The sequence below is a fragment of the Pipra filicauda genome, unplaced genomic scaffold (genome assembly GCF_003945595.2).
Source record: "Pipra filicauda isolate LSUMZ 115617 unplaced genomic scaffold, ASM394559v2 scaffold120_size2142806_pilon, whole genome shotgun sequence".
NCBI lineage: Eukaryota > Metazoa > Chordata > Aves > Passeriformes > Pipridae > Pipra > Pipra filicauda.
The window spans coordinates 1,175,295-1,202,637 of NW_024103663.1; the positions used below are offsets into that span (position 1 = coordinate 1,175,295).

Consider the following 27,343-nt stretch of genomic DNA (forward strand, 5'->3'; position numbering starts at 1 on the left):
AAGGTATTGGAGGGGGCTTGGGTTTTGCCATTTCTGTTTCTGTGAGCTGGATTCCCTCTGGCTCGCTCTCTGCTCTGAGTGCCAGCCCATCCCAGGAGTGGAGTGCTTGCTTCCCTCAGGAGCAGGAGAACTTGCAGAAGTGTGGGACTTGTTTCCTTGCAGATAAGCAGCCTATTCCCCAGCTCCCAGTGATATCCCACAAGTTTTTTCCTGCCTGTTTGGCTTCATTCTGCTCTGTCCCTGGCAGGGCAGGAGCACAGAGCGCTGGCTCCGTACCCGGCCCTGTGTTTCGGGAGGGTTTGGGAGCAGCAGGAGGCTGCTGGGAGGTGGAGGTGGGCTGCAAACCTGCCTGGCTGCCCAGGGAAGGAGCAGCTGCAGAGGGAAGATGGGAGCAGCTGTGGGTATGAAATTAGTCATTCTATGAAGAAATGGATTTGATAAATAATAAAACAGTGGTATTAACAACAGATGCTTTCCAGGTCAGATGACTTTGATAAAAGCACCCAACAGCCATGGGTAATGGTATGAAAAATATGTATCTATATTTATAGATCTATTTATATGAAAAGGCATATAAATAAGTGTGTGTGTGTATAGCTCTGTGTGTACATGCTCACTGTAAATGTACCTGACATTTTATTTCTGGTTTAAAATGACAGTGGAAGTGTTGCTGCTCCCATTCTTCACAGGCTTTGAGACTTGTCAAGAAAACCTGAAATTTGATCAGTTCCCCCGAACCTGGCTCTCCCTCCCCTCCCCTCCTCAGCACGGGCTCCATTTGTTTTTATATTCATACCTTTTCATTTTGATAACTGTTTTGATTTGGAAAATACTATGCCTTATACAATGTTTCCTTTATGATGATGTAGTGTGCTCTTCTTATCTTTCACCTTAAATCTCTGATAAGAGCATTTTAAAAAATGAAATTGCTACCTGGCACCATTGCATGCTCCTGGCTGCCTGCCAGGAGATGGAGCTGCTGGAGGAGAGAGGAGAGGAGAGGGGCTTTGGAGAGCCTTCCCGAGGAGTGCAGGAGCTGGGCTGGGATGGAGGAGGCTGAGGAAGGGCAGGAAGCACACCAGGACCAGCCTCTGCCCTCCACAACTGGGTCCTCTCCTCACTCAGCACAGCCTTTGAGTCAGTAGGGACCCCCCAACCCTGTCACCCCTGTGGTGACACCTTTGCAGGGGTGGGTTTGTTAACAGGCTTCGGTACCAGTCCCATTCCAGCGATGCCAATGGTCACTGAATGTTTCCCTGTCTTTCTTCCCTGCTAAATTCCATCTTAATCCAGTGGCAGTCCTCGCTGCCGTGCCGGGAGGGAGCCCATTGAGGGGAGGCTGGAGGGTGTCTCAGTGCTGGGTTGCTTTGTTTTCCCCTTGAAGCTGTCAAAGTGAACCTTGGGATTGTGATGTTTTTGTAGTCTGACCAAACACTGCTTGAGTTTCCAGCACGTCCAAGTAATTGAAATGTTTTTGGATAACTGTTGGTTGTGCTGCAGAATGTGATTTATCGGGGGAGGCATCAGCAGGGGGAAATATCAGTAAATAGAACTGTCTGACATGGCAGGTCGTTTTTATTTTAATGTAGTAGATTTAATGAACTCTCATTGTTATAATTCATGGCACTGGCCAAATGCATCCATTTCCCCTCCATAATGACGTTCGTTACCGATCTGCCCTTCGTTAGCGGCGATTGCGGCTGGAGAGCTCTGCTGTGCTCCCCGAGTGCAAACGTTGGCCAATAAATCGTTGCCTTTTACATCCAAGACTATTAGCAGTAAACATAGCCAGAAACTTCCCCAAGTAGTTAATGCAATATTAATTATTATTATTATTATTATTATTGGCTCTCTCGAAAGGCTGTTTGCAGAGCCCTGTTTGGGTGTTCCCGGGTGTTGGGGTTGTGGTTATCGGCCCGTCGCTGCCGTGACACCTCCCCGGGAGTTTGTGGTGTTGGAGTGTGTCGGGGTCAGAGCCGAGAGCAGCCCCCAAATCTGCTGTCAAGTGATTTAATAGCATTTGTGTCTAGCCTAACCCAATCTATCTCACCTCGCTGAGAGGAGAAAAAAAAAATAATCCTGCATCAAAATTACTGCTTTTGGAACTGTCTTGTCTCTTTTGAGTAGGAACTGGAGACAACGAGACAAGCTTCAATGGAAGCGAATAAAGAAACGTTACTTTGTGAACACAATCTTCTGGTACCAGTCACTTCTCAACAGCCATTCAATCAAAATGCTAATGGCAAAGGCAACAAGGGAGTGAGGTTATTGTAATCCTAATTGATAGGCTGCAGGGATGGGGTTTGATAAGTGCTGTTGAAGAGATGTTTTTGAAATATGATTCCCTTTAATTACAATGATGCTAATAAAAAATGAACAATTGATTTAATGATAGTTTTCTAGGTAATGGCTCGAAGATTTTTTTTTGTTCAAGTTATTTTGGAAGTTGTTTTTTTTTTTTAAATGAGAAATTATGAAAATCACCTTAAAAATAAAGCCGTAGTGGCAGGTAGTGACTTTATCTCGACTTGCGTGGCTACTTTGCATCAGAATTAATACTGTCACATCTGAAGCTCTTGAATAAGAAATCCAGTCATTTATTTATACAATAGACTTTGCTGAAAGCCCACAGTTGAAGCCACGTTGCATGTAGGAATGCATTTAATATCTAATGCTTATAATAATTAGGATCAATTATGCCAGCAAGGATTTGAAAATACATTTTGAGGGAGGGGCAGAAGGGGCTAAGGGGTATTCACAGGGGTTTTACAGTGTGTCTGGAGCAGCAGCTTGGATCGTATTACTGGAGATTATTGACATTGGGTAACAGGAAGCTCCAAACTGAGCCTCGCTTTCCCAGTGCAGAAGCATTTTCCGTGTCCCCTGATGGGTGGGAGAGTTGTGCCGATGCTCCATGTGCCTGTGTTCCGTGGGGCTGCATCAGCACAGAGCATCCTGCCTCTGGAAATGGGAATACAGAGGGGAAGGGGAGATCTGTCACTAACAGGCAGCCTCTGTCTCAGCTAATTTTTGATGAACTAATTGATAACAAAGCAAATAATTGTTTTATGGGGGGGTGGCGGGGTGTTTTGCTGTCGTTGGCGTGGGTGGGGGCTCCTGGGGCAGGGAGGATGCTCTCTTCTGCCTTTCAATTTGTCAAGCTCTCTCTCAAAGATCTGCCAGAGAAGAAAGGGTAATTAATAGGCTTGAAGTCATTTCCGATGTGTCAGTATTTCTGCCTTGCTTCCAAGTGATAATGTTCGCTGGCTCGAGGCCTCCGGGGAGCCTTCCATCTTATTAACTTGTCTAGGAGAAACAGTGAGTGGGGACAGCTTGGGCCAGTGGGTGACATGAAATAAGGATTTGTGCTGTAGCGAGCTGTAAACACGGGGGCCAGTTGAGTAAAAAGTGGAAAGAAAAAAAAAAAAAAGAAGGAAAAATATATTAAAAAGGCCACTGGTCACAAGTGTGGCTGATGGAGGGGGGGATGTGCTTTATTTAGGGCAGCCTGTACTCAGCTCGTAGAGCTGGAACTGGTGTTGTGCTGTGTCACCCACAGCCAACTTTGGCAGTGCCAAAACCAGGTCCTGGTTCTGTCTGGGTCCCTCTGACCACAGTGCAGGTCACCCGTGGCCCAGCCTGTGGCTTCTGCGTTGGCAAAATAGTTTTAGTTTTTTGACCCAACTTCCCACTGTTGTGAAGCTTCAGGGTCTTGCTCTGGAAAGGGATGTGTGGGAGAAGAGAGGGTTCTCTTCCCTGTGTTAACAGGGATCTCTGCACCTGTAATCACAGGCCTGTGTCAACACAGGATCTGGTATAATTGCCTTTCCCCCCCAGTCCTGGTGAGATTTGTTAATTACAATTAGAACACTTAAAAATAGCCATGATTTTTGAACTGGTTTCCCAATTATCTTGTATGATGGAGGAAGGAGGGTGGATGGGATCTCGGTTTTCCTGCTCTGCCCAGTTCAGGGCCTGGCTCCTCCAGGTGTCCCTCCTCTGGGGGGGCTGTCTGTGCTTCAGGAGGGTTCCAACCCCAGTTCCCTGGGCATTCAGGAGGGATGGAGCCGGGGCAGTGCCGGTCCCACGAGCTGCTCCTCGGGAGTGTTCCCTTTGTGGTGTTCTGAAGTAGCAAACCTTGGCGTTTTGGGTCACTGGGAAGGAACAGGATGTCTTTCACATATTGACAGGGGTTTATTTCTTCTCTTTTCTTTCCTGATCTCACTCCTGTTTGTCAGGCTCACTTCTCGTTTTCCAGAGGTTATGACTAAACACTCTGACAGCCTCTTGGCAAAGTGTGAGGTGGCCACAGTGAAGAAAAAACAAGGAGCCACCTCAGAGCTCTTCAGTGATTAAGCCACTTAACTGGCAAATTCTCCTCTTCCACTGTGGAGTATGTTTCTGCACAATAGAGCTCCCCTTGCAAGCACTTATTAGGGAGGCACTAGTATAATCTAATTAAAATTTGGTTTAATATTCTGTGAAAATGAAAACTGAATCCTCCCTGCTTGAAAGAATGACCGTGCATGTATTAGTCCTCTACATTTTGTTGTTGTTGTTGGCTTATTCAAATATTAACACTGCCTGCACGCTCAAAATGATGGTTTGTGTCCATTAACAGGGCTTAATTCTCAAATTTAATGATGAGTGATACACAGGAATTGGTGGAAGCTGCTTGCTGGATATTTTTTGTTATGTTTTTGATGCTAATGTTCCTTCCTGGAGGTAAATAAGAGGAGGGGATGCTGGACAATAAATATTATTACTGTGAAATTAAAATAAAGTCTCATTATTTGAGGACAGAATTTAGTGGCTGAAGGTTTACTCTTCATCAGCAGCTTCATTCTGATTTCTTTCAGCTAATTACCTGCTGATTAGTTGAGGACAGGCATTGCTCACCTTGGCCTTGAGCATCAGGTTATCTCCTGGGCATTGTGGTGGGGTGGATGAATTTGGTACATGTGAAGAAGGTAGTGACCTTCAGAAAACAGGTAGCAGCAACTTCCCTGCATTTTCTGGACAGACATGGTTCTTCTTTGGGGGAAAGATTTTTCTGGGAGGAAAAAAAAATACAGGGTTTGAGGCTGGAATTTATTAAAAGAAACACCCGAACCTTTTATTCTTTCACTGAATATGGGAAAATTATCAGAATGCCAGAAAACCTCTTAATATTATCTGAATGTTTTCCCCTCTTTCCCCACCTGTCTTTCCGAATGTGATTTGAGATGTGGAAGTATCTCTGTTCCTGATCTATTGAAGGTTCTCATCAGTGACCAGCAGAAAGGCTGCTCTGGCTTGTGTCTCGCTTGTGGGCACAAGATAATTTTATGAAGCACTGTGTTTATCTGGAGAGAGGGGGGTGGGAGGTGGGGATGGCCATGGGAATGGATCACTGGAAACTTGCCCTGCACAGGGAGCAGGGGTGGAAGGATCTGCCGTTAAATGTGTCAGGAAAATTCCCTCGGAGCAGATGTGGGGCTTGGGAAGTCTTTGCCGGTGTCAAAGGCGCTTTCCCATCTCAGGCAGGGCAGCCAAAGCTGGGGTGTCCCTTCCCAGGCCTGCTCCCTCCTCCTCCTCCTCCTCAGAGACCAGGCACTAGTGAGGCTGTGCCAGGCTGGAGAGACCACAGCCGGTGCTCTGTAGTGGTGGTGACTGGAGAAACAAGAGCTGTGTGGAGTGTTTGGGAGGAGAGCCCTTATTCTTGAGGGATTTTAAAGGGAAGGTGCTTAAAACCTTGGCGAGGCTTGACAGGGAGATTGGACTCGGGGTCAGGGTGTGGCTCCAGGGGTGTTGCAGCGTGTCCACCCTTGCCTTGAGAACACAGAGCCACCCAGCAAAGAGCTCCTGAACCCTGGGCTGGGATGGTGCTCGTGCCAAGTGGGATTTCTGCTGTGAAGCTCCATGTTTGCACTGTCCCTCCCCAGCCCTCGTGCTGATGCTCTGCCCACGGGTCTCTGGCCTCCCTTCAGCCTCACTGGGCTTGGACTGACCAGACTGGGATGAGGTGGGGTCTGGCTGGCTGGTGATGACATCAGCTGGGGTGCATGAAAGCTGAAATGATGGAAACAGTCAATAGGTGGTTTTATAGCAGTTCCCTCTGTCACACAGCCCATTGGAGAAGGTGATTTTGCTGCTTGCCCTGAGCGCATGCGGCCGGAGGGGTGGCCATGGGGACACCTCTGGGGGGGCTGCTTTAGTTCTGAGTCCTGTGCTCTCCAGCAAAGGATAAATTGCACATCCTAGGATGGGTGGATGGAATGTGGTGTCAGGCAGGCGTCAGCCTCAGCAGGCTGAGACGACAATGACATCATGAGGCAGATCAAAACATGAAGTCTTTAAAACCATATGTTCGATGTGTCATCTCACCAGAGCTTTGTGTTCCTGCTGATAACGATCGGCAGCGTTATCTGTGCTTGCTCGCTCCTACATTCCTTACAAGCTGATAAACTTTGAGCTGGGTGAGAACCAAGTGTGCCACGTTGGTAATGTCTGGCTCAGGGCTGGAATAGCCTGCGTGGGGTTGGTGGTGGAGGAGCCCAGGACCTGCTGTTCTGGGTGATGCTCAGCACCTCTGGTCCAGGGCTTTCCTCCAGGGGCGGTGGGGTCCAGGTGCTCTGGTAGTCCTGCCAGCCCTGGCCATACTCCCCAGCCAGCTAGCCAGTGTGGCCAGCAGAAGTAAAAAAATACCAGAGAGCATTGGTGTTTCAGGAGAGGGATGCTCCACTTCACTTGGCATTTTAATCTCTTCCAGCACTAGGTTGGAATAAGCACTTCTTTAGTGTGTGGTGATTTATTTTGTTAAAAAACCAAGGCATTATTCGTAATTATGCAGTTTTATGAGAGTATCCATAGCAGTATTCTTGCCGTGGTTGGCTGTGGGAGCTGGCATCATATTTAAATAAGAGCCCTGGGGAAAGGACACGCTCGCATTGGGCGCGGGACTCAGCCTATTGAACTGGTGTATAATTACCTCTATTCAGCACCACCACTCCAGTTATCAGCGGGCGTCAGAGGGAAGGCCAGTGCCTTAAAATGACATGGATTGTTAGAGAACATCAAACTTTTTTAATACAGTTAATGATCCTCAGCTATAAATAGCCTGTTCCCGGTGACTGGCAGCAGGGCTTTGTGCTGTGCCGCGCGGAGCTGCACGGCTCTCGTAGTTTGTTGGGTTTTCTTTTCTCTCTCCTTATATACCACAGGCCCTTTCACCCAAATGCTTTACTAATAGGGTAGATAGATCTTCTCTGGGTCGGGAAGTGAAGGTCTGCCAAGCAGGAATTTGCCTGAGGTTGTGTGTGAGGTTCATGGATGAACAAGGTGGGAGACTGGCAGCTCCATCCTCTTCTCATTTGACTCTCCTTCCCCACCATGGAGCGGGATGGGGACAGCTCTTCTGGGCTCCCCTCCCTCTCGTGCCACTGGATAGTCTTCTAGGAACAGCCAGCCCTGACTTTGAGGGTGAAACAGGCAGCTTTTGTATATACTGTGCCCCAAAAGTTTTCTTGTTCTCTCTCAGGTTAAATGTGACTGTAGGTTCGTGGAGGACAGTTTGGACACAAGGCTCTTTGAGCTCACTGGCAACTGCAGCCCAAGAGCTGAAAACATCAAGGACTTGGTCCAAAGAAGCCCTTGTCCTGGCAGTGCCCTATTCTGACCCAGTAAATCCCTGAGCAAGTGTCAATCTGCTGAGGGGAATTGTCTGCGTGAAGCCTGGCCGGGGCATTTCTCTGTGCTCGAGCTGCATCACAAGCAGTTCTACTCCCTGGGAGTGCACAGATCCCTGTAGGTTGCTTTACCCTTTACAAAATGGGATTTGAACCAGCCAAGAAGTCTGTGAGTGGCACTTAAAAGCTCGGAGTGCCACATGCACGCTGAGCCGGTCACTGGAAGCAGCGTGTGAGTCTGGGACGGGGCGTCAGGCTGAGCTCTGCCGTGGGTTTCTAGTCCTCAGCACTGTTTGAGTATCCCAGCAAAATAGTGCCAAAAAAACCCTCAGCCCCTGAACCAACTGCCGGGCTTCCACTGCAGCGATGAAACAGCCCTTTCCCACTGCCCAGAGGTTGCAGGGAGATTCTGCCACAGCTTTGTTCTCCAGTGCCTGCAGGGACCGCAGGAAAAGGTCATTGCATAAACACGGCAAGTTCTTTGTCTGCTTTGAAAGCGGGGAAGCAAAGGGGATTCTCATGGAATGCCTCCCCCACTGCACCTTCCCGGTTCCAGCCCATCCTCAGGTCAGGAGCTGCCCCACGCTGGCTCTGCAGGGTTTGACTGTTAATAGATGCTGTGTGCTTGCTCCCACCGAGGGTGAGAATGGAGCTGGGAGCTGGGGACGAGCGTGGGGAGGGGGGATGCGGCAGGCGGGCGCTGGAGGTCTGGGCCGGTGGCACTCGTGCTGTGAGAACACCCCGGGGAATGCTGGGGGTGTGTAATTAGTTCACCTTTTTCTCTGCCTGGGACTGCAGCTCCGGGTGCTTTTGTTTCTGAGGATAAAGATTTCAGCGTTTTCCCCGATGGCTCCAACAAAGGTTGGGCGCGGGGGGAAATCCATAAAACAATGTCACCAAAACACGAGCAGGAGAGGGAAGCTTTAATAAATCTCTGCCGGGCCTGTGCACCTGGGAGCTGGGCTGGGCTGGATCCGAGCGGGAGGGAGGCGCTGGAGAAGGTCACCCCTGAAGGTGGCAGGTGACACAGCAGCGTGGCTGCGCTTCTGGCGGAGCTTTGGCAGGAACCCATCCATCCATAGCTGTTCATTCATCCCATCCTCCCGCGTGTGATTCCCTGGCATCCCGGAGCTCAGCAGAGTGCTTGTGCTTGGGTGGGGCTGGGAGTGCAGCAGACTTCAGGGGAATCATCCCCAGCAGGGAATGGCTGGGCTGTAGCTGTCAGAGAAGTTCAGAAGACGTGGTTAAGGCACTCAGTGATGACAAAATCATGGGTTTTAGATGGCTCAGCAGAGAAAGTCCATCTCTTTTTTTTCCTCATTCGTCCATGCATGGTCTTGAAAAGTGGCTGCAGAGGAAGGGAAGCACCTGCTGTACCTGAGGAACACTGGGAAGCATACTTTGGATGTGATACTTTGAATTTTAGATGTGATTATTAGCAAAGGGTTCTGGGTTTTGTGCTTGTTTAAGCCTTGTTTTCCTTCTCCTTTCCCAGCAGATCCCTTTTACAGAGCTACCTGGCTCTGTGTGGTCCCTATTAAAAGTTTCCTTTCCCAGGGTGATTCTGCTCCTTTGTTGCATCTGGTTCTTGAACACTTTATACTATCAAACAGCAAAACTGCTTTTATTGATGCAGCAAAGAACAATGGGATTTCTCCAACAGTGCTCCCAAAATACGCTCGTGGTTTTTTTTTTTTTTTATTGCTGGCTTCCAACAGTGGAAAAAATGATTAAGATACGTGAGGTTTACTCTGGTCAATGGGAGATTGGTAATATCAACAAACGACTCCGGTAAATGGATTAGCTCCTCTGCTCCAGCGAGGCCGAGGCGACGTGTTCCTGCCCTGTCCGTGCTCTTCCAGCAGACAGGCAGCTGAAAAAGCAGAAGCATCCACAATTTAATAGAGCATGGCTGGGGCTGGGCAGCGGTGACGGCGCTGGGTCACTGCAGGGTGAGGCAAACGGGTTGGATGTGCGTGGTCGCTGCTCACACAGCGACTGCCCCCGCCGGGCCGAGCAGGAGGGAGGGCAGAGACAGGGACCCAGCCCTGCTCCCTGTGTGAGCGGAGCTTCCCGGGGCATCTGGGCGCTGGCTTTGGGTTTTCCGTGTGAACAGATGTCAGGATAAGTGTGTCTGCCATAGAGCAAAATTTATGCCATATTAAAAATTTGATATATGCATTTCAGCAGCCACTGTCAGCCCTGGCCTCTGGACATATGTAAAATAGTGATGACTATCTGGAGCTGTTACTGTAAAAGCAAAGCTGTTTGCCCTGTTTCAGGGGAGGAGTCTGGAGTTTGAGGTGGATTCTGGGGCCAGGAGCATCCCTGGTGTTAATGGGGAGACACCATGACATCTGTGTGACAGTGTTCAAGGCCAGGTTGGACAGGGCTCGGAGCAACCTGGTGTAGTGGAAGGTGTCCCTGCCCTTGGCAGGGAGTTGAAACAAGGTGAAGGTCCCTCCCAGCCCAGCCCATTCTATGATCCTGTGTTATCTCATTTCAGCTGTGGTCCTGGACAAAAAACAGACTTCAGGCTTTCATTAAAAAGGGTGTTTTCCCCCATCTCCTCTATTTCTTCTGTCAGAGATTTCCTGGGAATGCACACCAGAGTGGTTTGAACGTTCTTCTTGCACACAGGGGAAAGCTGGGCTGTCTCAGCATTTGCAGGGATATTTGAGGCTGTACCTCACACCCCTCGGTGGTGGTGGGAGCTGCAGTGTGTTGGCCTCTCTGTGGTGGTGGGAGCTGGTTTCCAGGAATAGCTGAGCAAATGCTTTGCTCTTTACTTGTGTATCCAGAGGAACAACTGGTGCGTGTACCCAAAGCATCTGTCCTAGCCAGGCACTCTCTCTCTCAGCAGTATATGTTGTTTGCTTAGGCAAATACTGACACGGTGCGTGAGCAGCAGGGATGGAGCCCTGGCCAAGGATATTAATAATGTCCAGGAATGTTGTGTGCTGCCTGAAGTTTTAGCCCAGAGGGGTCATACTGCACAGCTCAAAGGGATTAGCTTAACCTGAGGCTAAGCTGCTCATTTTTGCTGGTATTTCCCTTGACCCTTGTCAGTATTTATTTCAATTCCTTGAATAGTTTTTTGTTGTTTGGTGCCTGATTTGTTATTGCCTTCCATTGTGATAAAAGGAGTCAGAAGGGCAGCGGAGATTCCGTGCTCTCCTTCCCAACCAGGACTGGCAGCACTTTGGGATGCAGACAGGATGGGTAGGACATCCATGGAGGGTTCAGGGATGTAAGAAAGGGTGTCACCACATTTGATGTGCAGCAGCATTTCAGCTGGGTGAGGGATGCAAATCCAGCTGGGATAAACAAATGAATGGAAATGGGGGATGTTTTGCAATGAGGGTGCAACCTGCAGGATGTGCCCTTGTGTCCTCATTCACCTGAGCTCTGTGCTGGGGACTCCCATGGGGGTTCCGGGCGGAGATGCTGGGGCTGGACCAGTCTCTCTCTCTCTCTCTCTCTCGTTCTTCCCCAGTGCATCACCAGTGTGGAGGGGGTCTCTGCTGGAGCACAGCCCGGGCTGGGTGCTCTGCCTGGTGACAGCTGCCAGCAGGGTCACTGGAGCCCCTTTGGGAGCCCGTGGTAGAGTGTGGCCTTTCACCTGCCCATTAATCTGAGCTGGTGCTTGTGTGTTAATGAGAGGAAGGACACCTGCACGCTCCCAGCAAAGTGCCCTTCACTGTGTTCCCTCCTCGGCAGTTTGCAGGGAGGACTCTGTGACACGGGCTGGCAGCCGGTGGCCGGGGGCCGTGTGTGTTTTGGGGAGGTGCTTACCCGCCCCGGTGGGTCTGTGCCCCCCAGCCCTGAGCTGTCACGCTGCTGCTGCAGGATCCAGGTAGGCAGGAGTCACCTTGAGCAGCCATTCAGCTGCTTGAAAAATCCCCCCCTGCGAAGTCAGTGCTGGAGACGCGTCGTTTCTGCGGGGGCACCTCTGGCAGCTGCTGCTCCCCTGAACTCCACAGCGGGGGGAGCTGAGTTTTGGCAGCACGAGCAGGGGGAAGGTTCTGGGCTTGGCTGGTGCCTTGGAGAGGAGCAGTGGCTGTGGCAGGTTTTGGCTTCATTCCTCCACCACAGAGCTGCCTCACACTCCTCCTCCACTTGCTGAAATCAAGCAGAAATCCCTGTCTTCAAAATCCCATTTTGAGTCTGGAGGGACTGGTCGGTTCCAGGGACACAGAAGCCAAGTTGGGGGTATCAGGCTCAGGAGGCACCAGCTCACTGGGGCAGGGGTGACCCATGGCCCCATCACCAACCAGGGGACACTGAGTGATGGTGCCTTTTGGTAGCAGTTTTCTGGTGACAGAGCCTGAAATTAGACTTGCTGACGTGTGGCACAAATGGGCCTGGATGGGGCCAAGCTGGGGGTCTGCCCCTCCCAGCCTCCCCACAGGGCACCCACAAATGGCCCATCGAAGGTGGGCACCCATCATCCCCCCTCTTTGTCAGAGAAGAGACAACTTTGAGCTCTTTGTTGCAGGGGAGACAACTCTGGGAGAGTTTTTAATAATCTATTTCTATAATTGAAGGATTTCAGATTTCTTTTGTAAGAGCAAGCGCCTGCTTAAGCATGGAGACAAATACAACCAATAATATGTACTTGAAATTTAATGCAGGCTAATTCATTTTGGCACAGTCCCAGATATGCTGATTAAATGGCCTGTGAAGTGCTACAATATCTTGATAATGTACATTCCACATTTGATTATATAATCAATTATGTTGCACCTAATAACATTTAAAATTAGTGGAAAAGCTGTGAGCAGATTGTATCAGGTGCAGAGTAGGTCTTGGGCAGCTCTAAAGAAACTTCTGCAAGTGTATGCTGCAAAGAAATGGGAGGAGGTGGATCTTCAAATACTGTTCTTCAGGAAACCAGAGACTTGATAAATGTTTCTGTTAATTTAGTGACTTGATTTAGAATTAAACAAAGCTTCTGCAGTTTCCCTGGTTTGCTGCTGGCAAAGAAACTAATATTTTCAATCAAGAGATGACCTTGCACTTCATGTTTAGAACAGCCTAGGTGTTCTTGGCAGTAATTCTGTGGTGGCTTTAGCCACTCTGGTCAGACCCAGAGCTCAGCTCTGGTATTTCCTGCACCCACCAGTGGGAAGCAGAGCTCCCCTTCACCAGCTCTTCCCTGCTTGGTGGACCTGAGTGTCCATCCCCAGGGATGGGCAACTCCTCCATTAAATGTCCATGTTAAAATGTGACATTTTAACACACTGCTGCCCTCACCACTCACACGGGGACTCCGGGCTACTGGTTGCCCACCTGAGTGGCTGGTGGTGATCAGTGTGGTGGGGAGCCCTTAGCTGGCACCTGGGAGCAGCCAGGATCATTTGGCAAATGATTATCATTCCTTTCTGGGAAAGTTAGTGATTTCTGGGTGACTGGCAATGGCAGGTTAGGGGGAATTTGGCCTGGATTTTATGGCCCTCCAGTAGAAGAGGGTTGATAGGAAACAAATGTGTTATGGCCCCAGACAAGCTGTTGCTCTATTTTTTGTTCTGTTTAAAGCAGCACTATCAACCAGTTGGAATATAGGCTTGGAGTATCGCGGGGAGTAATCTAATTAGTATGAAGTCAATTCACTAGTTCCTTTTGTATCTCGTGATTAAATAAGTGGGAAAATGGCTTGAAAATTAGGTGCTAGAACAACCCAATTACATTTCTGTAGCTTTTTGTATTCAATTTCATAAACAATTTTGCTCTTCGCTGGTTAATCAGTGAATGCCTTTTTCCAGTTTGAAAAGCACTTTTGAAATTATAATGCAATTAAATTGTGTGTGGATGTTCTGGCATAGCGAGCGTGAGGGCTGGGGGCCTGGCAGCCAGCCACGCTCTACCTTGACAGTAATGAGTTCCTGAGCTGGCAGCTTGCTGGTGTCATTCATAATCCTGTCCACGCTGGGATGCTGTGGGATGCAGCCACCTCTGCTCCCTCCCAGCCGGGACTGGGGCCGCTGGATCCTCTCCCCTCCTGTGCCCCAGGGATGGGTCCTCAGTGGACCCAGTGCCTCGGCAGTGGCAGTGGCTCAGTGAGCAGATCAGATGTACCAGCACCCAGTGGAATTTTTCACAAAGTTGTGGAGCAGCTGTGTGTGTGTGCTTTGGGCTTTCTCTTTTTTTCCCCCCCTTTTTTTCTCTTCCTTATGTGAGCCTCTGCAGGGCTGGAGGTGGGCAGAGGAGGTGGGGGTTTGTTTTCCTGAGAGGACATGACTGGGGTGTCATGACAGTGTCTTGTCATCGTAGAGTCACAGAATGTGTTGGGAGAGACCTTAAAGTTCATCTTGTTCTAACACCCCACTATGAGCAGGGACACCTTCCACTACACCAGGTTGTTCCAAACCCTGTCCAGCCTGGCTTTGAACAATTCTAGGGCTGGGGCAAGGCCATCCTTTGTCCTTCTCCAAATCAGCAGCAGATCTGTCTGCCCTTGGCTCGCTGCACCCTCACTCCCTGGCAGCTCCTGGGGGATGTGATGGGTCCCAGCAGTGTCCCCTCACCAGGCAGGTTGTCCCCAGTGGAGCTCACCCTACGCTCCCATGTGGACTCTGAAGCTGCTGTTTTTCCCACCAGCCCCAAAATCCTTGAGGGTGTTTAAGCCCCTTTTTTCACAGCCAGAATGGTCCGTGCAGGATGAGTCACATGCAGTGCCAAGGGACATCCCATGGGATGCTGGCAGCAAACGGCTTCCAGAGGAACCCGGGGGTCTCTGAGGCCTCCAGGCCTGGGGACCACTTCTGTGTGCTCCTGCCAGACTGTGGCCTGTCTCCATGGCTGTTTAAGGTGAGAGTTTTTAAATGCTTGTTTTTTGTGGGATATTTGTCTTGGGTCCAGTGTGTTTGTGGTGAATGGGAGCTAAATTCAGCCTCCTGGGGAAAGGTGACCAAGCCTGCGTGATCCCGGGATTTACGGCCGAGCAGCACAAGGGGAGAGGCAGAAGGCTGTCTGAGGAGAAAAAGAAATAATGTTAGAAATAATGACTTGCTTGGCAGGTTTTAACAAGTTCAGTAATGGTATTAGGTGCCCTTGGCTCAAGATAGTAACCTCCTCTTAAATGATCATTACCTGGCTAATAAAGAGCTCGGAGCGGGTCATTACAGCTTAATTTAGACGTAGCATCCTGTTTGGTTTGTGCAGCGTGGCCATCTCTCAAGCTGTTGAATCTATTGCCTGAGTATGGTGGTTGGGATGTGGGTTTGCTTGAGTTTTCCTCTCCCAGCAGCTGAACAGGAATCTCAGGGTCCACTTGGTCGGACGATCCTGAGGCTTCGGGTTGTGGATGGGCAGGGAGAGGGCTGGAGCTGCTCCAGCACATCACACCAGCTCTGCCTCCAGCTCCTGGTTTCATGAGTGCTGGTTCAAGGAAAGGCAGGAAGAGGTGATGGGAATGGCTGACCCCACTCGGGAAAGCCCTTGACCATGTGTTTAATTTCCCATCATTTTCTTATCAGTGGGGTTCAGACAAAGGCTGCAGAGCTTTGCTCCACTGGTAGAACAAGGAGGAATAGCTTTAAACTGGAGGAGAGTGGGTTTAGATTTGACATTGGGAAGAAATTTTTTACTGTGAGGATGGTGAGGCCATAGCACAGGTTGCCCAGAGGAACTGTGGCTGCCCCATCCCTGGAAGTGTCCAAGGCCAGGGTGGACACGGCTTGGAGCAACCTGGGATAGTGGAAGGTGTCACATTGGCAGGGGGAGTTGGAACAAAATGATCTTTAAGGTCCTTTCCAACCCAAACCATTCCATTATTCTGTGTGTTGTTTCAAGAAACTGTGGTTTTCAGAGTCTTTCAGGGTAGTGCTCAGGCACCTCTTTCACCTGGGGGCCCTTCCCCAGCCATCCCAGGACATGTGTCATGTGTCCCTTCCCACTGTCATCCCTGGGGAGCGGGGCTGGTCTCAGCAGTGAGTGACCAGAGGCAGGCAGGAAGATGTGCAGGAGAGGGGTCCAGCCTCATGCCCCCCACACCACCCCAGCCTCTGCTTACTCCCGAGGAGCAGTCCTGCTTCCCTCACCCCATTAGCAGCAAGTTTCAAATGCACATAATTACAATAACCAAACCATTATTAATATTTTGAAGACGTCTCTTTGATAAGCCCATCTTTTCAGCCAATTTCCTATTTCTCCTGGAAGCAGAGCATCTTTCCTCCCAGTTTTGTAAATCTGTTGTTAAAAGGGAGAAGAGGAAATGGAAAAAAGGATCCCCCCCCCCCCAAACCCTGACACCAGGCTGGGTTCTGTGCTGCCTTTGTCAGCTCTGGATGGAATTATGCATCATGAATAAAAACTGCTGTCAACATGCATTGGGTTCGAAACATTAGAGCATATGGTATGTGATTATCTGTATTGTCAAATGCAATAAAGTGAATTTGGATATAATAAAAAATGTAATATTTTAGAAATTTGGTAATAAACTGTGGAAGAATTGACAGGCAGAGAGTATTTGACGCCTGTAGGCAAAGAGATAAAGATGGCAGGCCGTGGTGCTCGGCGGGCAGCGGCTGCTGCCGTGCATCATTAGGAGCTTGCTTTTCTGAGGAGAGCCTGACCCGGCTGGCTGGCACGTGGGGTGGGGGCCTTTGTCCCTGCAGGGCTGCCAAAATGTGCCTGCTCCTGGCCACTCACCAGTGCTCCACTTGTCCTTGTCCTTTGCCGTGTGACATCAGCCAGGGTAGGGGACTGGGGTCCCCCACTGGCTCTTCATGGGCAGTTCTGCCCCTTTTGGGAGCAGGAGAGGTGGTGAGGGGTGTTGGGGCAGTGGTGGCAGTTCCCTTGGCTTGTGGCAGGATGAGGGCCAGCAGGGCACGTTTTAGGGTGGGAATCAGTGTTTGGGTTTGGCACCAGTTCCATTTGCTGCAGGTCTCACTAATGAATAGACAGAAGCACGAGGCTCCCATTCTGGTGGATTGATTAATTGGATTACGCAAGCATTTGGGGTTTTCTGCTTTGATAGCAAAAAGAAACCTGTTGGATTGTGCCATGCTTCTCTCACCCAGCAGAGCTCCCAGCATTTCTGTACCCCCAGCCCACTTACGGAGCTGGGAAGTGCATCTGAACTACAGTGAGCAGTGAAAGGCTGTGAGGAGCAGGGTGGGCCTGCTCCCAAATACCAAGGAAAAAAGCAAACACTGCCTGAGATAACTTTCTCCTGCAGTCTCTCACATTTCAGCCTGATGCTTTAATTCCCGAGCTGCTGACAAATCTGCACCCGTTGAGACACGATGTCTCCAACGGAGAAAAGCTGAGTGGGGAACAAACTTAGGGGCCTCCTGTGTAGAAAATTCCAATGGAAAAGTGCAGATGTAAGAGTATCACACGTACCTGCAATTTTTCTTAGGTCACCGCTAATGCTTCTAAATGATCTGTGAACGCATTAATGGTTTCTGTTAATTAACAATATGATAAAACTGGCATTTAGTAAGCTCTGCGTAGTGTGCGTCTCAGTCATTATGTACTCAGTGCTTTGGTTTGATTTCAGAACGTTAATAGAATAAAATTTTAATGAAGATTTGTTGTTATGAAAAATTTATTAGCAGCAGTTCAGGTGCTGCTGCCGTGAGCACGGTCCGTGACGCGCGGCGGGTTCCCCAGGGGTCCCCGGGTGCTCCCTGGCACTGAGGGGGCTTTGCCTGGGACCCACGTCCTGGTCCCGGTTGGTGACCCCTGAACCTGGAAAACTTTGGTCAGAATGGCTCTTTTGAGAGGGGGACAAGTCCCTGTACCCTTCATCCTTCCCACTGGGGAAAATCCAGTTTGGGTGGATTTTGGCCCACTTGCAGGGACAGGCTGCCACGTGGTGCCTTTTTTTGTTCCTGAGCCATTCTCTCTTTGCAAATGCCACAGAGCCACGGGAGGACGGAGCGAGGAGCCTGAGCCTTGCAGCTTTCCCGAACAAAAGCAAAGGAGTATCTTGCTGGTGCCCTTTATCCAGCTGCGCACTGACCTCGGTGCTCCGCGCTCCCGCCGCGCTGGTATGGAAGCGCCTGCACCTCGGAGGGGGCTGCTCTGAGGCACTTGTCTGCTGATTTAATTTTGAGAATTTATTCTCACGTCATGGAGAATATACTGACACTTTAAGCAGCTGCCTGTGTCTGCCAGGAGAACCTGCCTGTGTTCTGTGCCCAGCCCAAGGTGTACATGAGCACCCGATGGCTGTGCAGGCAGGTCGTGTCTTGGTGAGTGTCAGTCAGAGCAGCACGGCTGGAGAGCGCACACTACAGTTAAATGAGGATGATATTTTCCATCCTAGACCATAGGTTTCAACCTTTTCCTTCCCTTTCCATCCCTTGGTGCATCCCTCTCCTGGTCTGGTTATCACAAGGATGAGGTGAGATCTTGTTCTCCTTGGAGCAGGTGGTTCCTTCAGGTGTGGTCATTGTTCTTCCCTGTTTGGAGGTTAGGAGGTAAAATCTGAGACGTGTGTCTCAGACTAGGGCTGTGGTGAGTATGGAGAGAGTTACTTCTTTGGAAACTGAAACCTCTCTTTCCCTGTGTTTGCAGCACAGGAAATTGGAATAACAGGAAATAACAGGTTAGAACTCACAGCTTTCGTCCTAGACAGTTTTTGGCTCTAACAAGCTGAGTTGCAGCACTTCAGATGAAAACGGGGAAGTGAGGGGATAGAAACATGAGACGTGGACCACAGGGAATATTTAAGCGACTTTTCCAAAGACACAACCCAAGAAGGTGACAAAGTCGTCGGGGCTGAGGTTTCACGTCCTGGCTGTTGGGGTCTGGCACTGATGAACAAATGGCTTTTCCCCGAGGCAGGATTAAACACCCACGTCCTCATTCCCAGGCTCTGGGGACAATGTCTTGTGTTACCTTTGCAGACAGCGAGAAGTTAGAAACATCCATGGTTCAGTGTCTGGGTAATTAAAATGTCCTGTCCCTTCTGCTCGGTTTGCTCTGTTTGTCTATAAAGATTCGTTGACAGTGATTGCAGGACTTGGTTTCACGTCCCCCCTCTCTGCCCCCCCTGCAGGTTTATCATTACTATTATTATTTTTATAAGGCAGCTTGGCAGGCTGGGAGCTTACTAAGGAACTTTTTCCCTTCTGATTACAAGGGATGTGTGAATAAAGTAGAATGGTATTGATTCACACCAATCTATGCATCGACTGTGTGGGAGCCACTTGCAATTCCCAGCAGCACCGGAAAGCTTTGCAACAGGGAGAAATATGACCAGGCAAGTTGAGAAAATAAATTAAACTAGTGTCAACTTTTCTTGTTTCTTCTCTCATTATTAATGGATGGAATGGGGCTCGTTTATCAAGAAGAGGAAAAATTAATTGACATGGGCTTTAATGTTATTATGCCTGGCTTGTCTGGTCACATTTCTTCATTTTTAATTTTTTTTATTTTTTTTTTTTTTTTTACTTTTTGAAAGGCATTTTATTACCGTTCATAGGACCAGCTGCCAAAACTGTGGGTATAAACAAGAAAGCAGGTGCATAAATAATACCACAGCAGGACTGGACCTTTCTCTGTTTCAGGGCTTAAGTAACTGAAGTCTGGGGAGCGGGGCAGAGGCGGGCGCGCGGGTCGGTACGAGCCCCGACACAAAGGGGGAGCGCAGCCTGAACTGGTATTTGCTCATTACGATGCCGATGCTGCAGAGGGTGTCAGGCTGGATGTTCCCCTCTGCCAGCACAGCCGGGGCTCAGGCAGCTCCAGCGCCAGGGCCGGGGGGATCGGGGAGCCCGTGGAGCCCCAGCCGCGCTCCCACTGCGCCGGCTGTGTGGGAGTCGGGAGCAGGACGGGGCTGGGAGCACTTCGTGTGTGTAGGGGGACTGATCCTGCACTAACAAGAGCCCCAGCCTTGTGTGTGTGAGGGGACTGATCCTGCACTAACAAGAAACTTGTAGCTTGGGGTTATTCCTGCTGAGCAGTGGGAATGAGGTTTAAGCAGAGCTGTATTGATGTGATGTGGGCCATGTAAATCTCCTCCTTTCTCCTCTCCATGCTTGTCTCCTGTTCTTTGGCGTTGCTGTGCAGGACAAAAGAGCCCTGGTGATCCCCAGCTTCCCAGAAGCTGTTGGTGAACTCTCTGGTGCTCTGGCTGCTCTGAGTGCAAGACAAGGCTGTCCCGGCTGCAGAGGCCCTGCAGCCTCTCTGGCAGCGTGGGCACAGCTCGGGCAGAGGGAGCACGGCTGATGAGATGAAGTGACTTGCTCCACATCACCAGGGGACCCCCAGACAGCCTGGCAGTCAAAACAGGCCCCTCCAACTCTACTTGCAGTATCTCTACACACCAGAGCATCCTTCTGGTGGCTGAAGAGCCCCTCACAGCGCCGCGGTGCCTGTGCCACGGGCGGTGCTGTGCCTGCTGCTGGTGAAGGTGGTTTTGACTCAGGAACCATCTGTGAGGTGGTGATGGGAGTGGTGGCACCTGTGGCACTGCCCTGGCTGTGTGGGAGTGGGCACCCCACTGTGGCAGGGTCCTAGTCTGCCCATCAGAGTCCTGCTGGTCCAACCCCAGCATTAGCCTGGGTTTAACCTCTGTGGCGTGGGATACAATCACCTTGTTTTCCTTGTTTCAGTGCGTGCAGGGGCTCAGGGAGCGAGCCCTTTGCCCGGGTAAGCTGCTTTCGTGTAATTCTGCTGCCGAGTGCCGTCCCCGGCGTGTGCAGCCGCAGCTGCGACACCGATCCCCGTGCACACAGAGCCGGGGCTGTGGGAACGGCCCTGCCAGCCAGGGGAGGGAGGTGGATCTCGTGGCAATGGTGGCGTCATCTCAGCTATATTTTACTGAGGCTGACGTAAAACCGCTCAAGTGATGGCAAAGGCATGAAATATAGTTGTTTGAGTGGGTAAAAAAACCAAAATACAGAACACGGGAGCACTGACATTTGATGTCTGCAGTCTGGCTTTTTAGTAGTATTTATGCCTTCTGCCTATTCTTCTACAGTATTTTAATCTTTTTATGCTTTCAGTCACTTTCTCTGGACAGAGTTGCTCTCATTGCTGGAGTACTGTGGCAGAATGTGCTGGGCTGAGCTCTGTGGAGCCGCCTGCCCACAGGCCTGGGCAGCTTCTGCAGCTGAACAAGACTTGGGGTCAAAGGAGGTTTTTCCTAGAATCACAGAATAATTTAGGTTGGAAAAGACCTCCCAGATCATCAAGTCCAACCTTTGACCGATCCTCACCTTGTCACCCAGCCCAGAGCACTGGGTGCCACCTCCAGTTGTTCCTTGGACACCTCCAGGATGGCGACTCCACCACCTCCCCGGGCAGCCCCTTCCAGTGCCCTTTCCATGAAGGAATTCTTCCTGAATTCTTCTTTTTGGTGTCACCAAGGTGTGTTGGAGGATGTGTCCCGTGCCATGGGATGTCAGGTGTCTGGGCTGGCATCATTTTGGTGCCTGTTGGTGCACATTAACCAGCAGATGAATGGAGTGGGATGACTCCTTTTTTCCAGCAGATGAATGGAGTGGAACGACTCCTTTTTCCCAGTCGATGCCAAAGGAGGATTTTTCACCTGAAGGTCTCAGCTTCCTTTTATGCTGGCACTTGTCTTGGAACCTCTTGTTTGGGGGCATCTGTTTGCCTCTTACTTTATTTTTTTCCCTCTTCTTTGTCTTTTCTTTTACAGAAAAGATTATTCAAATGAATATTCAGTTTTATTCATTTGAATAAAAAACCCAACCGTTTGACTCTGTTAAATGCTTATCTCTTAAATAGAGCTTGTTAGCTTCCAATAATAGCTTCATTCAGAAGGATGCAGTATAATTTCATTTTAAAACGTGTGCTCCTTGACAACCGGAATCCTATTTCTGTCACCGTTTTCAACAGCCGCCTTTGTTTTGGGTTAATCTTTTTCATACACTTTCTGAGAACGATTTTTTTGTTGGCTCTTAGTCCCTCTCAGAAGAAATAATTGTCTATTTAGTCCAGGAAGGGTTCTGAGAGTTTTGGTAATTTAAAAATGAGTGTGTGTATTCATTATGGGAACTAATAAGTCATGTGTGCAGGGGGATCTTTGTGTGGGTGTAGTTATTAAAAGTTGGAATCTGATATCCATGAAGTGAAACAAGAAAAGAATCATGGAATGGGTTGGGTTGGAAGGGACCTTAAAGCCCATCCAGTTCCACCCCCTGCCATGGGCAGGGACACCTTCCACTGTCCCAGGTTGCTCCAAGCTGTGTCCACCCTGGCCTTGGACACTTCCAGGGATGGGGCAGCCACAGCTTCTCTGGGCAACCTGTGCCAGGGCTAAGGTCTCCCTTAAAGGACCTTTTACCCATCACTTTTATGAACTTTTTAACTCTGGGTTGTATGATCTCTTGGGGGTTGTTCATTTGGGGAGCAATGGCATCTCTGGAATAGCATCCTGTGGGATTTAAGTGCCTGTTTACCTGCAGATGGAAATCCTCTGGTTGTCCCCTGTAAGTTAGAGGAGTTGGGAATCAGACATAAGATGTTGTGAGCCTTCAACTCTGGATGCAGAGCCCTGTATGGGCACCTGACCCTGCAAACCCCTTCCCTTCCAGAGAGGATGGAATGGGAGGTGGTAGTAGGTTATTTCACATTTCCAGTCTAACCAAGTGCCACAGATCTTTTTAGAAACCTGCAAGTGCCTGCTGACACCTACAGATTGTTTTTTTATTGTTACAAAATCTGGAAATGCAGGGAGCTGGCTGGCTCTGTGGTTTAATGAGACAAATGATTTTTTGACAAACCTGTGTTTAAGGCATATGGAGTGGGAGGAGAATGGGAAACTCGTTTCTGAGTCCAGACGTGTAATGACTGCAGTGGATTTCCTTGCAGTGTTTGGCATATTAGGGCTAATCTCCTAAATTCCCTCTGCCCTCCATCCTGGCACCGAGACCTGACACAAGTTGCAGGAGAAATCCTCAACTGCAGCCCTCGCTAATGACTTACTAATGATGAAGATGCTGCTGGTGCTCAAACAATTAATGACTTGTAGCCCTGGCCTGGCCATCTCATGGCACCAGGCAGTCAGTCCCCAGCCACACACAGCTCCCAGCTCCAGGAATTGCTCCGGGAATTGCTCCAGGAATTGCCCGGTGCAGCGTGCACCAGGATTCCTGGGATGCCGAATTCAGCCAGTTAACCACAAAAATTTTAGTTTTAACTACGGGTCTGTTTAAGGTGGATTTAAATGGAGTAATTTAGAAGGCAAATGAAAGACTTATGTAAAAAAATTCAGGCTGCTGCCTGCTCTAAGTGCAAAGCAAAGCAGTGTTCTGAGCCTGGTGTTCTGTCAGATGATGTGTTATGCCTTGGAGAAGAGCTAGAAACCATTCCTGGTGGGTTTTCCCCTGTGTATTCCTGAAGGACCCATCCAGGAGCTGCTCAGACCTCACTCTGAAATGCTTCCCAGCATTGAGTACTGTAGCCTGCAAAGTGTCTCCTGTACCTGGAGGTTGCAAGAAGCCTCTTTATATTTTTAACACTTTCTACTGTGCCCCACCGAAGCAAATTCAGTGTGTGTTCAGCAGGATGCAGTTTTTAGTGCAATTTGGGGGAATGGAGTTCATCCTGTTATTACATTTTTGAGATTTCATTAGCTTAATTTGTGTCAGTGTTGACTCATCAAGCCTTCGCCAGAGAAATGTAGCACATGAGACTGGGGTTTGTTCATTAGCTTGATTTTTTTTTTCCTTAAGGAAGGAGCAGGGAACAGGACAGTGTGTAGCTGTGGTGGGCTGCCAGATCCCTTCAGTGCAGCCCCAGCAGAGCAGACAGTGAACAGCTACAGGCAGGCAGCAGGCATCAAACAGCCTAAACCAGCCCCAATCCGTGGCTCTTTGAAGCACCAGCGGAGAAGAGAGGAACGATTAGATCAGAGGCCTTAAATGTAATGGGTTCCTGGAGGCCTCAGGATGTCCTGATGAGGTATTAGAGGAAGTAATTCAGGAAGAAAGGGACAAATAACCACCTCCGGAGCTGGGCTGACCGGCGGGGCCGGGTGGGGTGTGTCGGAGCACGTGGAAACAAAGTGCTGCTGTGTGTTTGGGAAGCACTGGGGGTTTTTTTCCTTGCCAGGGGTAAATGAGGAATCATCTTCTGTCTTCCCGGATTTTTATGGTTTTTTGGGTCGTGTAATGAGTCAGCTCTAATGGAGAAGTCCCGTGGAATTAAACAAGAGATGAAATCAATATGGTTCCATAGAAATATAATTGGGTTTTGTGGAGATTGCTCTTAAAACCCTATAAGGTGTAAAAGAAAATACAGCTTTATTGTAGTTTCTGAGCCATCATGTAGCTGGGGTGTAACTATCCATTAAATTCTGCAGGATGGATCAAAAAATCCATAAGGCGGTTTTAATTCTCCATTAAATCCTATGGAAGAGCTGGAACAGAACCGTATTAATTTTCCCTGAGACAATGCTTCTTCCCTCCATTAGTCTGCAATCAGCTCAGGAACAGCTCCATAGGCAGCAGGTGTAGTCACACGTGCGTGTTGTTATGGAAGTTTTCCAAAGTCCCAATGGCTAAATAAAGCTTTATTAAAATGAAATTGTTAAACTTAACTAATGTTTTTCCTTCCCTCTTCCCCTTTTTGTATCTTTATTAAATAGGATTTGGCTTCGTAACTTTTGAAAATGAAGACGTGGTGGAAAAAGTCTGTGAGATTCATTTCCACGAAATCAATAATAAAATGGTAAGTTGATGGTGTGTTGGTGACAGTGAGTTCTCACCTCGGGTCACAGACATGAGCTGTGTCTGAGGGGGATTGTGGCCCTCTGGGAGGTTAGTGGGGTGCTGGGGTGGTGAGAACAGGGTGGTGCTGAGCCTGGCCCACGGCTGGCCCAGCCCCTGCTCCTGTCCCCCGCAGCAGGACGGGTGTCTGTCCCCATGGCACAGGCTCAGGCAGCCGCCCCAGAGCACCTTTTGGTGTGGGAAGGCAAAGGGCTGAGTGTGGTGGGAGTTGAACTGCTCAGATTCTCGAGCAGCCCTGGAGCAGCCTTTCTCCTCCTCCTCCTCCTACCCATGGTTGGAGCCGAGGCAGCTGCCGAGCGATGGCATCGGGGGGGTTTGGGAGGGAAGTGCCCTGGGGTGGCTGTTCCAGCCCATGTGCTCCCAGAAGTGCTGTTCTGGCTGAGCTCCCGGGTCTGATCCTGCTCTGACGTGGCTGCTGCCTCTGGCCCGTGTCCCGGGAAGTCGTGGCTCTCTGCCATGGAGCCGCAAACCCTTCTGACCCAGGAGCCAGACCTGGGTGAAGTTCCTCCTCAGTGACAGACAGGTCCCAGGTTGTGGGTTGCCCTGTCAGTAAAGCCACTGAGCCAGATGAAAAGGGGCATTTGTATTTCAATTGCTGCAGTAACTTTGATATTTTCAGCTAAAATATTCTTTTTCCCTTTGTCAAAACATCCTTTGCTTCTCAAATGTGTATTCAGATATGCATTGTATATTGGTCTGATATGTGTTCACAGACTTTAAATTCAATAATAGAGCTTTTAGTGTGGATAAGATCAAAGCAATCTCCTTGGCATATGCTGGAGGCCTGATTCAATATTTGACTTGCTAATTTTTCCCAGGGCACTGAAATAATATTCCTCATATTGTTCCTCAGTGCAATATGCATCTGAAATAAAAGTGAGGGTCCCCTCGGCCAGCTGTGGGGTGGGGTGGTGGGGCAGGTCTGGGGCAGTGCTCCTGGTCCTGTGGGAAACCTCTTGCTCCACTTCAGGTGGATGCCTCATCTTCAGGTGGATGCTGTGGGCTTTGTCTCTGCCCTGTTTGAGCATCTTGCTGCCCGTGAGCCCCCTCCTGCACTGGGGTCTCCTGCCTGCCCCAGCTACACCTCACCTGAGCTGCCTGCGGGGTGAGGGAAGGCTCATTCCTCTTTATATAGTTACTGAATGCTGATTAATCTGCCTTAAAGTTTAAAAAAAGAGCAAACCCCAACCACCCGCAGACGACAGACCCAGCAACAAATTAGGAAGTACTTGGGATGTAAATTTAGGGATTGGCAGGTGGGAGGGAAGAGCTCCAGCGCCACACTCCAGGGTTTTCCTACCCACAGCAGGTGGGCACGTGTCGTATCAATCTCCATAGATTTAGTTATTCCCACAATACTTTTCTCTGGAGTAGGGCTCGGCCTTTGCCTGGCTCAGGATTGCCTCTCTGGGGTGCTGGGGGGGTGATGGATGGGGCAGCAGGTGCTGGTGTGTCCTGGTGCCAGCAGCAGGGCAGGGCACAATGTTTGATGCTTCATCCCTGGGTCTGTACCCACGGACTAGAAAAGCCTCACCTGGTTCTTGGTATCCCCTGGGAGGAGGGGTGGGGGAGAGCTGTTGAGAGGATCCCTTCCCAGGCAAAAGGCTGCATGCACGTGACAGCAGCACGGGGAGTGCGGAGGATGGGACAGGGTGAAAACACTCAAGGAGCATCACAAAGAGCCAGAGAAGCAGTGTGGGCTGTTGGTATTTGTTGTTGGATAATTAAAATACCTCCTGCTTGCTCGGTGCACGCTCCAGGTGCCACCATGCTCTGAGTGTTCTCTTCTTGTCACTCCTTCAGCACTAATTTTGAAAGCAGCCCACGAGCAAGGGGATGAGACATGATCCTGTTTTGGGACTGAGTCATCGTCTTGCTGATGTGTCTGCACATGAATTGCCAGACCCACGCAGGGGCAGGGGAGCTCGTGTGTGTGCGTGTGACAGGAGCTGGGGCGGCTGGCCCGGGTGCCCGGGGTGACACACGGCTGGCCAGGGGCAGCATCGGGCACGGATGTACTTGGATCATGTCCCCCTCTAGCCTTGAGCTGTGGAGGGGACGGGCTCTCTCAGCCCCAGCCCGAGGTGGTGGGGTTTGCACCATTCTGTGACCTGGGCCTGGGACACCCCATCCTCATCCCCATCCCCAGGCTGCTCAGCTGGGGCATCCACGGCTCCGTGGGCACCGACTCACCCTGAGCTTGCTCTTCCTCATCTGCTGACCTCTGTCATTTCCCAAAATGCAGGGGCAAGCAAAGGGCAGGGGGGTGGCTGCTCCCCAGCCTATTTCCAGCTCCTGTCTCCCTGGCAGGCTATTTTTAGCTCATCCATTCTACTTCTGTTGCCATCCGTAAAGCTTAGAATGTCAACTGTAATATTAAACGAGCAGTGGGGAAGTGAAAAGAAAATGCCAGGGAGGTATTTAATAACTGAAACTCGGAATTTACGTGGGAGGCCAAAGATGCTCCAAACATTGCGGGGGGGACAATAAACCCAAACAAGCTGTCCCTGGATTATTGCTCCTTTGACAGGAGCAGGCAGCTTTGCAAAGACACCTGGTTTTCTAACATGGTGCAGAAGTAGCTGGAAAAGAAATGTGAGAGAGTAATTTATTTTCCCCTAGGTCCCGCTGTGCTGGAGTCGTTCACCTCACGGGTACAGCGGGACACACGCTGGTGAGAGGGGCAATGAGCCAAGCCTGGAGTCGGGCTCTGGAGCAGCTGACAGAAATGTTGGGCTGTTCTAGAACAGGCTCTGACACTGCCCAGCACCTGTGGCTCTTCGTCTCTCTCAGGGTGGGATTTTGTGGGGTTTGTGTTTCTTTTGTTGTGGGGTTTTTTTAGTGCATTGGTGCTCCTCAGGCTTCTCCCCGAGCTGTGTGGTGCCATTTCAGGTGTGTCTGTCACGTGCCACGTGCCTTTGGGTTTGCATCCAATACTCACCCCCATCCCTGTGATCAGAT

General features: G+C 49.9%; 1 protein-coding gene across 14 annotated transcripts in view; it reads left to right on the forward strand.

The window, feature by feature from the left end:
• The window catches only part of MSI2 (musashi RNA binding protein 2), a 222,548-nt gene that overhangs the window by 144,873 nt on the left and 50,332 nt on the right, over positions 1–27,343 (forward strand). For all 14 annotated transcript variants that reach the window (XM_039387212.1, XM_039387204.1, XM_039387213.1 and 11 more), the window contains exon 8: positions 24,241–24,323. In XM_039387212.1, coding sequence (XP_039243146.1) covers positions 24,241–24,323 — 83 coding nt within the window. The remainder of the gene's footprint in view (positions 1–24,240; positions 24,324–27,343) is intronic.